The sequence below is a fragment of the Sminthopsis crassicaudata genome, chromosome 5, assembly GCF_048593235.1.
Source record: "Sminthopsis crassicaudata isolate SCR6 chromosome 5, ASM4859323v1, whole genome shotgun sequence".
NCBI lineage: Eukaryota > Metazoa > Chordata > Mammalia > Dasyuromorphia > Dasyuridae > Sminthopsis > Sminthopsis crassicaudata.
This window is the reverse complement of record NC_133621.1, coordinates 257,079,932-257,094,591: the sequence shown is the minus strand read 5'-3', so window position 1 is coordinate 257,094,591 and position 14,660 is coordinate 257,079,932. Positions and strand designations below refer to the sequence as shown.

The 14,660-nt window shown below is 31.6% G+C and overlaps 1 protein-coding gene across 9 annotated transcripts in view; it reads left to right on the top strand.

Annotated features, from left to right (window-relative positions):
- Nucleotides 1-14,660, top strand: part of PPFIA2 (PTPRF interacting protein alpha 2) — a 664,129-nt gene that overhangs the window by 457,600 nt on the left and 191,869 nt on the right. For 7 of the 9 annotated variants that reach the window (XM_074270868.1, XM_074270869.1, XM_074270870.1 and 4 more), the window contains one exon: nucleotides 13,638-13,712. The exons of the other annotated variants lie outside the window; for them this stretch is intronic. In XM_074270868.1, coding sequence (XP_074126969.1) covers nucleotides 13,638-13,712 — 75 coding nt within the window. The remainder of the gene's footprint in view (nucleotides 1-13,637; nucleotides 13,713-14,660) is intronic. 9 annotated transcript variants of the gene reach the window in all.

Sequence of the window (14,660 nt, the reverse complement as noted above, 5' to 3'; positions counted from 1 at the left end):
ATAATTTTGCCTTCTACATTTTTGAGAAATAGATTTTATTTTGTTTTTCACTTTAGATGTCAAAATCAACAATTGTTCATTAACACTTTTCATGTACCAGAATTGGATTTGTATGTAGCAGTCCCTGCTAGCATATTTGTTAGTATGGCAAAATTAGGCAGTGATATTTTTCTCTCCTGTCATTACTTAGTACTTTGTTAAATCCGTGCTTTTCTAGAAATGTATTAAGATTTTGTAATTTTTAAAAAGTTGTTTTCTAAATGTGATGGACTACCAGTTTTAAGTTCATAAATAAATTTTATTTTAAACTCTTGGCAGGAAGAGATTATAGATATAAATTTTCATGAGACATAGTAGATAGAGGGCCAGTCCTAGGTTCAAATTGCAGTTTTAACATACATGAGTATATGAATATGAACAAATCACTTAAACTGTTTATGTCCTAGGCAATTTTACATGATGATAAATTGTAGGCAAGTTATTGAACTGAGTTGAAGAACTCAACCATACTATATGTTCATTGTATCACTGAAATCACAGATTTGCACCAAAATAATTAATAATTTAGTTAAAAACAACAACAAACAAAAAAAAAAACAGACTTTAATCATGATGTCTGATACCGGATTAAAGGATTTCTGGAAAGCACAATCTTTCAGGAGAGAAAAAGACATTTCAATGTATGTATTTTATTTCTTGAAAGTAATTATCAACAAATACAAATATTCAAATATTCAAAATAACTTACATATGGAGTACAATGTGTAAAAGAAAACAATTCTGGATAAGTAAAGAAAGCATTTGTCAAATACTTGCTATGTTCCAAGAACTGTGCTAATCATTGGAGATACAAAAACAAGTAAATGGGATAGTCCCTACCTTCAATTTACATTCTAACAGAGGAATTCAAAAAATATAAAACTTCAGTGTCACTAGTTGATGATAGGAATAGATAAGGAAGAATAGCACTGATCAGAGGACTACATGGAATGAGGGAAATAGTGGATGTGATGGTAGAGTGGACTGTGAGTTAAAATGAAGACTTGAAAGACTTCAAAACTCTCATCTAAGTAAAACTCAATCATGACTTCAGAAGGTTGAAGATGAATCATACTTCCCACTTCTTGGCAGAGATGTGATATAGAAGACAGGAATAATGCAGGCATTTTTGAACATAGACAATGCCTTGATTTATTTTGCCTCAAGCCATAGTATAGAGTTTGTACAAAGGATGGCTTCTCTTTAGGAGAGAGGGTTGAGGCAATAGCAGATATACTTTAAAAAAGAACATTGGTACATGGTCATTTTTTATCAACACCTCTTACTGCATCCAAAGAGAAATATGACTCCATGATTTTGTTAATAATCCTATTAACTCTAGAAATTATCACTTTTCGGAACAAGGTGGCATTTTGTTTTATAAGGATGGTGGGGAAGGAAAATGCAAAATATAATCTAATAATAAATTGAGATGGAGTGATTATTTAACCTAATAATTAGATAATTTTAAATTTCAACATGCTATTCATTCTTTCTAAGAACTGATTTTAGCTTTTCTAACACTGAGAAAAAAATGGCAAAATGTTGACCAAAGCAAAATCCCTAAAAATATTCAATGTTTTTGTTTAAAAATGTTTTTCCTTAGAATGAAAATATTAGGCACACACATAGTTTATCGAGGTAGTACTAAAAGAAGAGGTTAAAAAGCAAATACAGTTTTGTGTCTTTTAAATAATTAATTTATTCACGTGAAGAAATTACTCTGTTTCCTCAAACACAAAGCTATTTTAGTCAACTGATCATTTTTAGTCATCTCCCAATTGTTTGAAAATTTTCTCCTGTTTGGATGCTAGAGTACCCAAGCTTCTTCCTTTTCCTCTCTCTCATTCTTTCCTATATTTCTCTGCTTCAGTAAGTCAAATGATTTCTGATTTGTTAGGATATTGTAAAGATTCATGTAAAAGACGAACTTATTGTCCTTACTGTCCTTTTCATCTCGTGCGTTTTGTCATTTAAAGCACAAAATGATGAGTTATCTTAGTCAGAGAACCCACTTCACACTTCTTAATGCATAATTCACATATTTTCCATTCCAACTTATTTCACTCTCAGATGGACAAAGCTATTTCTTCTGACCACTGCATAGAATTCATAAAGCATATTTTCTTTACGTGTATTCTTTTCTGGTTGCTTTACCAAGTGCTTAACACAATGTCTAATACGCAGTAGATGCTTAATACTAGTTATTAGTATTAGTTATTATAGTTAAGGTAGTTGTCTCAAGCATTTCTTTCTTTCCCCTCTAAAATACCACATTATTAATTAATTCCCAGAATTCTGTCTATTGAGTCATTGAATTAAATGTTATGGTATTATTTTATGCATGTAACATGCAGTTTCTGCAACTTTAAAATGAGGTGATTAGATTAGATAGCTTCTGAGATCCCTTCCAGCTCTATCTATGATACTATGCTACCATGTCATGTCATATTCTATACCAACATTCTACTCAAATACTTTATCATGTTGTGAAGAGGATCTTGAGTTCTCATTGACTGTTCCACCAGATTATAAACTGGCAGATTCTATAAACCAGGGCACACTAGGGAGCTTTGTGTCTAGGAAGAGTTCATCTAAGTTTAAGAAAGCTCATCCTTACCAAAAGGTCAGATACTGTAGAATCATACTTTTGCATGTAGAAATTCATTTAAAAAATGATCCTACACTTAAAAAAATAATTAGCAAGTATTTAACAAGTTATTTGCTAGGTATATTGCTAGACACCAGATGTATACATGTTAGAGAGAATTTCTGCCTTTGTGAAACTTACATTATAATTCATGAGGGCAGTGTATTCAGAATTGGGGAAAGGGTATGTGATGAACTAATGAATCTTCAAATTGAGCAATATCCCATATGTTCAAAATTATAGAAAAGTCCAGTGGTATTAATGAGTGAAAAATAATCACTGTTTTCAGCATTTATTGGGCATCAAGTGCTGTGGATAGAAATATAGGTGTGGGTACAGTTCCTGTCTCCTCCCACCTCCAAAAAGTTTATAAATGAAAACAATAGTGGGTTGATGGCCCGAGATCTTTCTGGTTATTTTGCTGTGAATTTTTCAGGGATGGAGAATGAAGGCAAGAGAGTAGATTGGCATGTACTTTCCTATAATAATAACAAAAGTTGATGAGAAGAGAAGGTTTGGGGGAGCTGATTATTGAGAAGATGTGGGTAGAAAAAGGAATCATGGCACCTAGAAATAGTACACCACATGAAGCACTCACCATTGGGTGAGGGTAGGGGGTGGTGAATTCTGGGAATGAAAAGTCATCTAGGGCATATCATCTATTCATTGCCAAGCCATCTAGGGCATGAAAGAATGGAAAAAAAGTCAGATAAGATAAAATTAAGTCTGTTTGAAATTGTGAGTCACATGGGGCACTTTTATGGAATCTGCCTCTGGAACATGGAGAATGCTTCTGGTTACTTATTTTCAAGAAGGATATAATAAAATTATAATCACTAATCAATTTCTATAAATGGATAGAGCAAAAAGAAAAATTTCAATGAAAATGTTTTTAAAAGTTGAGAATTTTATTGTTTAGGGGAGGAGAAGGATCAGAATCCATTTTCATTTGTGTAGGGAACTAATGTGGAAACCTTTTTAATTGATGTAGACAAGCAAATTTTCTGAAACTCCTGATGAGAAACCCCTGGAACAGTGTAAACTAGCATACTCATACTGAAATTAAAGCTTTAGAGAACTATTAGGGATGCTAAAAGGTTGAATAAATTACCCATATCAAACAGCTGTAACAGGGCAATGTTGGAACCAACTTGAAGTTGCTAAAGAAAGCAGATTGTTAAATTTTCAGTTTGAGCATTTATGTCTCAGAAATTGATTAATACTACAAATTAGAGCTTATTGTACTATTTTGTTGATTATCACAAGTGATGATTATAAAATAATATTTTAATAATAAATTAATAATAATTTTAAAATAAAATGATAAAAATATTAATGATTCCAAGTAAATTCTCAAAATGAAGTGACTTGTGTATAACCAACATTTTTAAAGTGTTTAATGAATTAAAAATAAAAGGGCTTTGCTAAGCAAAATAATAATATAAATAAGATTTTTATGGGAGATGTTTGTCCTACTTAAAGAGAAAAAAAAAACATTTTCCAGTATTTGATGGTTCAAGTGCTTTTAAAATGTAAATATCTTATAAGCCAATTACAAATCATTTAATCTATTAATCAAAGCAGGTCCCTTAAGTTTACTTTGAAAACTTAAAAATATTAAAATTTAGGGGGTGTGTGTGTGTGTGTGTGTGTGTGTGTGTGTGTATACTTTAAAATGTTGTACTTCAGAATGTTTTTCTCCACATTTATTTAAATGTGATTTTTATATTTTTGGAGGAGAGGAATGTTTATTTCCTTGATGCTCTTTATAATTTAAAATAGCATTTTATTTTCCTTCTTAAAAATTAAATATAATGTACATTTCTATAGCACAGACTTATTTTTCCTACTCTATCCATGTAGAAGATCCTGAGAGTATAATAGAAATAATATTTGAGTCAAAAAAAAAGCCTGACTTAATATGTTCTGACCATTTTTAGCTATGAAAAATAGGAAAGACGATTTTTCTGAGTTTTCTTAATTGCAATATGGAGAGGAGGAGAAGGTAATGGTGGTTTGGCTCACCTTACTGGAATGTTCTAAGAATCAAATTAGAGAATATTGATGGAAGTGCTGTGAAATCTAAAGTGTTACACATATGTAAAGAAAAGATGAAGGAAGAAGAAAAAAGTTGCAAATTGAGTTGCAATCTTTCTGGCTTGATTATTAAACTTTTAGAAATATTAACTTTTCATTCCCCTCATTCATCCTGCCTTCTGTGACATCTTTATGATGTCTACCATAATCTTCAGTGGAAACCCCAAGTCAAATATCAAAACTCAACTTAAGAATTCATGTTCATACAGAGATTAATGTCTCAGAAGAAAGGGATAGAATTAGTTATGTTTATAAAAACCACAGGTAAATTCCAGTTTTCTAAATCATTATTGAGAGATTGGGCATCATCTCTATTTTTCCTTGTTTTTTGGATTGGAAATATGAATCTATAATAATAAAACTTGAAGAGAGGCAGCATGGTACAGATGTTAGAGAACTGACCTTGAGTTAGGAAGAACTGGTTTCAAGCTCTACTTTTGATCAGTCACTTAAGTGGACATCTCTAAGCCACTTTTATTCCATTTTCTTCATTCTATTTATCCTACCAGAACTCTAAGTTTTACCCCTGGGCACTATGCTCTGATGAGTAAGTCAGGTTAAAAAACAAACAAAATGTTTATTACATCTACTATATAGCACCTACTATGTGCTAGGTATTATGCTAAGCTCCTTAATGAAATATCACCAAATATTTTCTCTTCACAAGCCTACCACTGGGCTTGGATTAGTGATCTTTTTTTTTTTTTTCTCTTATCAGGTCTTAGATCCCCAACCATATTATCTCCTTCCCTACTCTAAGCCAGGCTTATGCTATCACCCACTTTCAACTCTGCCTTCCTTATATGTATTAACTTCCACTATTTAAAAAATCAGGTCCATCATGTATACATATGTTGTACTTAACCTATACTTTCACATTTTTAACATGTATTGGCTAACCTGACATCTGGGGGAAGGGTGGGAGGAAGGAGGGGAAAAGTTGAAACAAAAGGTTTTGCAATTATCAATGCTGGAAAATTACTTATGCATACAATTTTTGTAAAAATAAAAAATAAATTAAAATAAATTTTTTAAAAATAAAATAAAAATCATGTCCATGAAGGCAGTGACTATCTGGGAAAGATGATTTTGATCTTTATTTATAGAGAAAATGTCTGTCCAGTCTATGTTGATAAACTCAGGACCAGTTATAGATAGGCCTATAGAGAGAGATGATCAATAGGTAGAAAATAGAGATGACAGATGGATGGAGAATAGATGAAGAGATATTTGTATGTATTCAGGCAAAGATGGATAGATACATAAAAGGATATATATTAGTGCATTCAAATTATTATTATTATTATTAATGACACTCTAGACCTATTCTATTATAACCATTTCATAATGAAGCTGTACTAGATCTCACTTTGACTTCCCAAGCAGTCACCCTCCAAACAAATTCGATATACTTGTCTATACCAATAGCTCAGAGCCACTTACAGACAAGTTTTGTGTTGTAGTTTCATTGTTATTTGATAAAGAACATATTACAAATCTTATGAAAAGATAACTCTGTAACATTTAGCAAACATTTATTTCCTGAGTAGATGTACCTACATCTTCATTTAGCTTGTCAGTCTTGAAATTTAGTGTCAAAACTGATTTTAAACATTTGCTCCAGGGCTGGGTCTCAAAACACACATTCTACTATGATATTAAATATCTAGACATGGAAGTGAAATAAATGTTGCAATATGTTTGAAGAGGATATTTCTTCCCCTAGTCATCTTTGCTCTACATATCACATTTATTATCATTGAATACTCAGTTTCTTTTTATATTCACATAGAAAATATGGATGGCTATGAAATTACTGTCACCTTGACAATTCATCTGATGAAAGCCTTTGGTGTAACTAAAATGAAACATTGTGAGGCATGTAGCTAAATCTGTTCATGTAAAAAAAAAAAGTCTATCTCTTCTTTTGTAAGACCTTGTAAATTGATTTTTTAATATAAAGAACATATATTTATTACCATGATAGATTCATGTAAAATCTCTAAAGGCTGTTTACATCTTAAAATAATTGGGGAGCAAATTATAGGACATGTGCCATGTATGGTCTGTATTTAGGAAAATCTCAAAATCTCTTCTTTTTCATAACATCAACAAAACTGTAAGGATAAGCACCATGAAAGATAGCCTTAAATGAAATTTTAAGAACAAATTTAGTTGTGATGGTCTCAGATCCTGTTATACAAATCCCTGTGATGAGATACAATTAGAGATATTGATAGACTCCTTTTGAAAAGGGAGAAGGAAAAAAAAAAGAAAAGAAAAGCAGTCAGGGTATCAAATATGTTTAGTTAGTTTTAAAGGAACAGGACATGTTTTATAGGAAGTAGAGTTATTGAAGAGGAAATGCAACTGTTATGATATATTTTTTTAAATAATAGATTTTTATTTTGTTTCCTTTTCTTATTTGAATTTATTTTTTAATACACATTGCTTTATGAATCATGTTGGGAGAGAAAAAATCAGAGCAAAAGGGGAAAATCATGGGAGAGATTAATTAAAACAGAAAAAAAGAAGTGAATAGCATGTATTAATTTACATTCAGTCTCCTTAGTTCTTTTTCTGGATACAGATGGCATTTAATGTCCAAAATCTATTAGGATTTCTTTAGATCACTGAACCACTGAAAAGAACCAAGTTCAAGTCTTTCATAGTTTATCACCACATATTCCTCTTGTTATTGTGTGACAATGTATTCCTGGTTCTGCTTGTTTCACTTAGCATCAGTTCATGTAAATTGTTCTAGGCCTTTCTAAAATCAGCTTGTTCATCATTTTTATAGAAAAATACTATTCCATTACCTTCACATAGCACAACTTGTTTTGGCCATTCCTCAATTAATTGATGGACATTTACTCATTTTTCAAATTCTTTGGTTTCACAAAAAGAGCTGCTACAAATATTTTTGTACATGTGGGGCCTTTTCCCTCCTTTATGATTTCATTGGTATACAGATCCAGAAATGGCATTGATGGATCAAAGGGTATGTACAGTTTTGTAGCCCTTTGGGAATAGTTCCAGATTGCTCTCCATATGTTTTTATTTTTCAAAATACATGCAAAGACAGTTTTCAGAATTTACTCTTGAAAAACCTTGTGTTCCAAAATTTTCTCCCTCCCTCCTACCTCTCCTAGATAGCAAGCAATTCAATATAGGTTAAACATGTGTAGTTTTTTTCTAAATATAGTTTTACATTTAGCATGCTGTGCAAGAAAAGGCAGATCAAAAAAAAAGAGAGAAAAAAAGAAAGAATAAAACAAGCAAGCTAACAACAAAAAGTGAAAATACTATGTTGTTGTGATCTGCATTCAGTCCCCATAGCCCTCTGTCTGAATGCAGATGGCCCTTTCTATCACAAGTGTATTGGAATTGGCCTGAATCACCTCATTGTTGTAAAGAGCCACATCCATCAGAGTTGATCATCATCCTGACCACTTATCAATTGTAGAATTGCTTGGAATACACTATTTATTTTAAAAGATAGTTGAGTTGTGTGGGGAAAAACATAAATGGTGGAGTCAGAATTTAGATTTGTATTTTAAATCCTACCCTTACTGGTTGTATGGTTCTGAGGGAAGTTACTTCTCTCTAAAGACTCAGTTTCTTTATCTGTATAATAGAAATACTAATGTACATATTTCCTACCTAAAAGAAGAGTTGAAGAAAGAATTTTGTTAGGAAGTTTTTAAAACTGTATAGTGATATTGCTATCCATTATTATTAGTGTTACTCTTATATTCATCATTATTAAGAATCATTTTTATGCTTCAGAAATGACAGACATTAGATCAATGTCCATTATATAATATTGATTGACATAATGAATTAGGCAGAAGAATATTTAAGAACTAAATGTGTTAAGAATAATTTATTTGAATATGAATAAAGTATTCATATCTGAATGTTTCAGTTTGTAGCATTGATTTAAACATTCATACTGTTTATCTCAGCATAAGGTTGGAAATGACCTTCTTCTTTGTCTTGTTGAAGAACAATCTTTATCATAATTTACATTTAATGTGGCAGCACTTAATGAATAGGTCTTCTCATTTTATTAGTATGTTATTCCATTTTTCTCTCGTCATATGGCCAGATAGATTTTCCTCAGAGACTTTCTACTCTGAAAATATAATAACAGTTAAAGAATAATTGGGAGAATTTATGGGGCTGTCATTTTAGAAAGAATAATGCAAAAACTTAGTCATTTGATACATGAGTATATGCAAATAAATAGATTTTTTATATGTACATATTCATTTGTCCCCTAAGATTTGAGTAAAACTTAGAATTATGAAATTCATGAGAGGGGTGGCTAGGTGGTGCAGTGGATAGAGCGCCAACTCTGAGGTCAGGAGGATTTGAGTTCAAATCTGGCTTCAGACCTTCAACACTTCCTAGCTGGTGTGAGACCCTGGGCAAGTCACTTACCCCAATTGCCTCAGCAAAAAAAAAAAAAAAAAAAAAGAGTTCATAAGAGTGATCCTACATCTATTATTTTTAGATAATAGCAAAGAGTGCCATTTTTAACTTGGCTGAGGGGGTCTGTATCAAGCTACACAATATATGGATAATGTGAATATTTCAACTTGAGTGTTTTGTTATTACATTTGCACTAGATTAATTGAATCAATTTAATTTCCACTGGTAATATTGACAGTCATAAACATTAAGGAATCTAATTTTCATATGCCTTTTACATGCAAAGGACATTCTTAAGACAGCTCCAATAGCTCAGTGACTCATTAGCAAAGAGAACTCCCCCCCCTCTTTTTTGTATTTGTTCAGTATATGATGACTTTCTTTTTTCAACACCTCAGTAATGGGAGATCATGAGAATTATTGATTTGGGAAGAACTTTATCAGTCATCTAGTCAAATCATCTATCAGATTATTTTTGAAGGGGAATGATGAAGGACAGAGCTCAGAAGGGAAGTTTTTTGGATTTGGTTTGTTTTTGTTTTGGGGAGTGTGTGTGTGTGTGTGTGTGTGTGTGTGTGTGTACACATACCTGTGTTTGTGTGCAAATGTTTTGACCAGGTATTCATCCATCTTCTTAAATACTTCCAAGGACCAACAAAACAAAACAAAATAAAACAAAACAAAACAAAAAACATAAAACAAAAAATCTTAGCATTTCTCTAACAAGTCATTTGATTTGGAACAGTTCCAATTGCTAGGTTTTTCCTAGATTGACCTTAAAATCATCCTCTATAATTTTTGCCCATTGATTATTGTTGTATTCTCTAACCCACTCCTAAAAAAAGGTCTTTCCTCTTTCATAAGAGGTTCATTAAATTATTATTTGAAAATAGGTATCCTATCCCAGTATTCCTTTTTAATTCTCTTTTAAAGATGAAACACTTGCAGTTCTTTTACCCCATTCTCAGCAACAAGGTTTGTAAGACTTAAAAGCTAAAGTTTTATACTGTTATATATTTGGGGAAGGAAAAAATGTAATATCTACTGTAAGGAACTTCACATATCGTCTAGTTGGGGGCTCTTACCTTGTTAACGAAATTTCAGAGCTTTAAGAGACTGTTAGTTAAGGTCCCAAAACTAGTTAATGGCAGAGCCAGCATCCATTGACCATATTCTTCATAAAATACGAAATGAATACTAGATTTCAGATGTATTTGAACTAAAGCCAAATAAAATAAGATTCTCTCACCATTTTAACACTATTTCCACTATTGAAGCTTAAATTAATTATATTGGCCATTAGATTATCTGAGACAAGATTAACGTTTCAGTCTCTCAAAGCCTATGGTCCTTTACAAATGGCCTACTCTTTAGGCAGGCCTCCAGCATCCTGTATTTTAGTAATTTATTTTAATCTGTAAAGAACTGTACATTTAAATCTACTAAATTTTATCTTAGTTTTATATTCATGTTTCCAACCTGTCAAAAAATTTTCAAGCTTAATTCTGTCACGAGCACATAATTAGCTAGTCTTCCAGGCTTTCTGTCCAATTTCATAAGCTTATTTCATTGACTTCATGTCTTTCCCATAGCTTGTCAAACTAGAGACTACCATCAATTCTTCAATTAATGTAGTTTGCAATTAATAAGCATATAACCTGCTTTTCTGCATCCATACACAACTATAAGATACATTGCCAAATGCCAATTTTTTAATGTTATTGATTTTTTATAAATTAATACTCTGTAAAAATACACTTACCACTAAAATTATCGTGAAAATTACCTGCTTCTTAATTCTTTTGGAACAGAGATCTGGATTTGGACTCAGATTGTCTGAATTCATGTCTCAGTTTTGATTCTTATTATTGAATCTTGAGCAATTTACTTAGCCTCCAGTTTATCTGTAAAAGGAGAATTTAACTAGCTGGCCTCTAAGGTACCTTTCAGCCCTAAATATATCATCCTTTGATCTAGAGAACCATCTATAGATCTAAAGAATCATCATAATAAATTATTCTTCTTCTATAGTGCTGGAAAAGTAGTCTGTGTTATATAACTGTTTTGAATTGGATTCTGGGTGAATGGAAATTTACAATATTTGCCAAATGAAGTGACGACACATTTTTAAATACCACTTCCTCCCAAGTCAGCTTTTGTTTTTCATTTATGTGACTAAGTATATTTTTATTTTAGGAAAAGTGGGCTTCTGTTCACTCAGTGTTTAAAATTTTAAATTGCCTTTTAAAGGTTAAACAGACACTCATGTGCAATGGAAAGTGTACCGGATCTGATGGTCTCTGTTTAAATCTTCTGAAGCCTGTTACCTAATAGCTCTGTGACTTTGGTCAAGTCATCTTATCTCCCTGGGGCTTTGGTTCTTCAACTATAAAATAATGGTTTAAATTGTGTTCTATTAATCTTTTTTAAGGTCTAAAATTAAGGTGTTTTTAGTTTGTTTTTAGTTTTGTGTTTGTTTTTGGCCAAAAAACCTACAAAACTCTCAGAATACTTATCTGTGTATGAATCTCCTCTCTGGTACTTCCCTTTCCACAAAACTTTCACCATTTCCCTCCCCAGTTCTTCATATTATCATTGTTTCCTAAAATAGCATATATCAACTTATCTGTACATGTGCTAAACTGTCCAATAATCTGATGTAAGATAATTATTGTTTTATTTTAGTCTTCTTATCCCTATTATAATGCCTTGGACGTAGGAAGCATTTTTAAAATTCCTTGAACTTTAGGTATTTATGTAAAAATGATGATAATTGATGAAATGCAAAAAGGAATTAGTTGTCCCTTAACATTTTCACTTACATTAAATACAATTTTCTTTTCCATTATAATTGTTAAATTTTGCTGAAAGGAATTTTTCAATTCTATAGTGCATTCATTTAAATGTAGAATGGATGGTCTCTTTAAATTATATGCCTGCTATTTTCATGGCCCCTCTAGAACTAACTTTCTGCATTGATAAACATTATTTTATAGGCATTACCTGAACATTGGGTTGGAATTAAATTTACAGAAACTATTAAAAGCTATTATTAGCAAAGAAAAATGTAGCTCAGTTTGAATTTCATTTATTTGATATTTTTTAAAAATTGGCTTTACTCAATTATCCCATTTCTTTCACAATATCTACTCTTCTAGAGTTCTAACTTCTTATTTATCCCTAGGAAATAATGGATCATCCATTCAGTCATTCAATAAATATTTCTTACGCACTATATATATGTCATGTGCTGTCCTAGGCATTAGGATAGATAAAATAATCAGAACTTAGTTCTTTGCACCAAGAAGTTTAGAAACTGATATAGCAAGTCTATGTAATACATTCACAGAAAAATGTGGTACACATTAGAAAATGATTTGTGTATAAGAATAGTATCAGGTAACAGTGAGGAGCAGAGGAGAGCATTACCATCACTTTCTTGGGAGATATGTAATACTGATCTATTTAGAGATGCCTATGTGTTAAATGGAATTCTTAAGTCTCCTTACCAGTTCTATATTATAATATTTAAAGCCAGAAGAGACCTTCAAGGCAATTTATTCCCATTCTTTCATTTCACAGATTAGGAAACTATGACCTAGAGAAGTCACAAGTTTTCACAGTGTCATGAGGTACTCAACAATAGAATCAATATTAGAACCCAGGTTTTTTGCCTCTAAGTTGAGTGCTCTTTTCATTGTCCCATGCCTCAGTTATTTAAGAGAACCTAAAAGTCCATCACTGACTCCCAATATCAGAAGACAAATAAATACTTTCCCATATCTTAGGAACTCTGCAAGCCTACTCTTTAATAATAATAATAATAATAATAATAATAATAATAATAATGTCACTAATAGTCAATTTTCCCAAATTCATTCTTTAATATTCAATTGACAGCACTGTGTTTTCTTGTTTGTTAAATTTTTGAGATGCATCCTAAATGTATACTGGCAATTAGCTAAGCATCCTAAAAAAATAAGGAGTTTTAAGGTTTTTTTTTTGTTTTTCTTCTGAGTATTCATCCTTAATTTTAAGTTCAGATTGCATTTGAATCTCACTCAACTTTTCTTTACAATAAATCAAAGTTCACTAGAATGCAAAGCAATCTAGAGCTATATGCGGAGGTACATGATAATGATATCTTCAGATAGAAGAGCTGGATGAAACAAGCTAATACTGAGACACTGGCTTAGGCATAGCAATCCTAAATTGTGTCATTTTTCAATAATTTAGGGTTTGACAGACATAAATGATATCTTTTGAGATATCATAGTATCATATATTTATAGCTAGAAAGAATCTTAAAGGCTATGTAGTCCAGCTCATTTTACAGACATGTTAATGATGGATTGTACACCTTTAAAGACTTATGGAATGCACATTACTGCACATGTTTTGGTTTTTCTTCTAGGTAAGGGAGCGACTGAGGGTTTCTTTAGAAAGAGTCTCTGCACTGGAAGAAGAACTAACAGCTGCTAACCAGGAGGTAACCTCACCCACTTTCTCCCCTTTTGAGGTTCAATATTGCTAACATACTGGCCTTTGTGTTTTCCATCACTTTTATTACAACTGTCACCAAGAAAAAAAAAGATAAATTACATGCAGGCAAGGCCACCGAACAAAGTATATTGGAACAAACTGTCAGAGCTGGATGTTTTTTGATTCCTGCTTTATTCAGATCTGTCACCAGGAGAAGACAAGAGAGGGGAAAAACCAAGAACTAGTGACAAGTCCCCCACATTTCTTTACTTTTCCATACACAGGAATTCACTAAGGTTTTAGCTCAACACAAGTCACTTTAAGCAAGACAACACAAGCCCTAAATTGGAATTCTTTTCAAACATTGTTATATCATAGATGTGACAGTAAAAATATTTAAAATGTTGCAAATGAAATAAACTCTATAAGCTATTATAATATATGTTTTCTCTTAGGTCCTGGATTTTCTTATTTTACCAAAGCATGAGATCATAATTAAATGATGCTATTGAATCCCCTTCAGGTTATGGCATTGCTGTCATTTCCAATTATAATAATATTTACAAATGATGGGTTATGCATAAATAGTATCAACAATTCTTACCAAGGAACTACTATTTTATGTTACATGTGTTAAATTCCAAAGGATATTTTCATCTATAGCTCTGTATACTCAGATATTTCCTCATACACCATTACAGAATCTATAATAAACTCAAAATATGTGATTATGCCAAGAGTGAATACCACATGAGAATTAAACAAAACTACTTTTAATGATTCTTGTTTAATAATTACTCTCCTAATCAAACTGATGTTTCAATGTATTAGAATATTAAAAAAGCTCACAAACATTTTCTTTTGCTTTAAAAACATTAAGTTACTCTGGGTCTAGTCTCTTAATTCTTAACAGAATGAGGTTTTATTCAATAAAATATATTTCTCATTAGTAGTT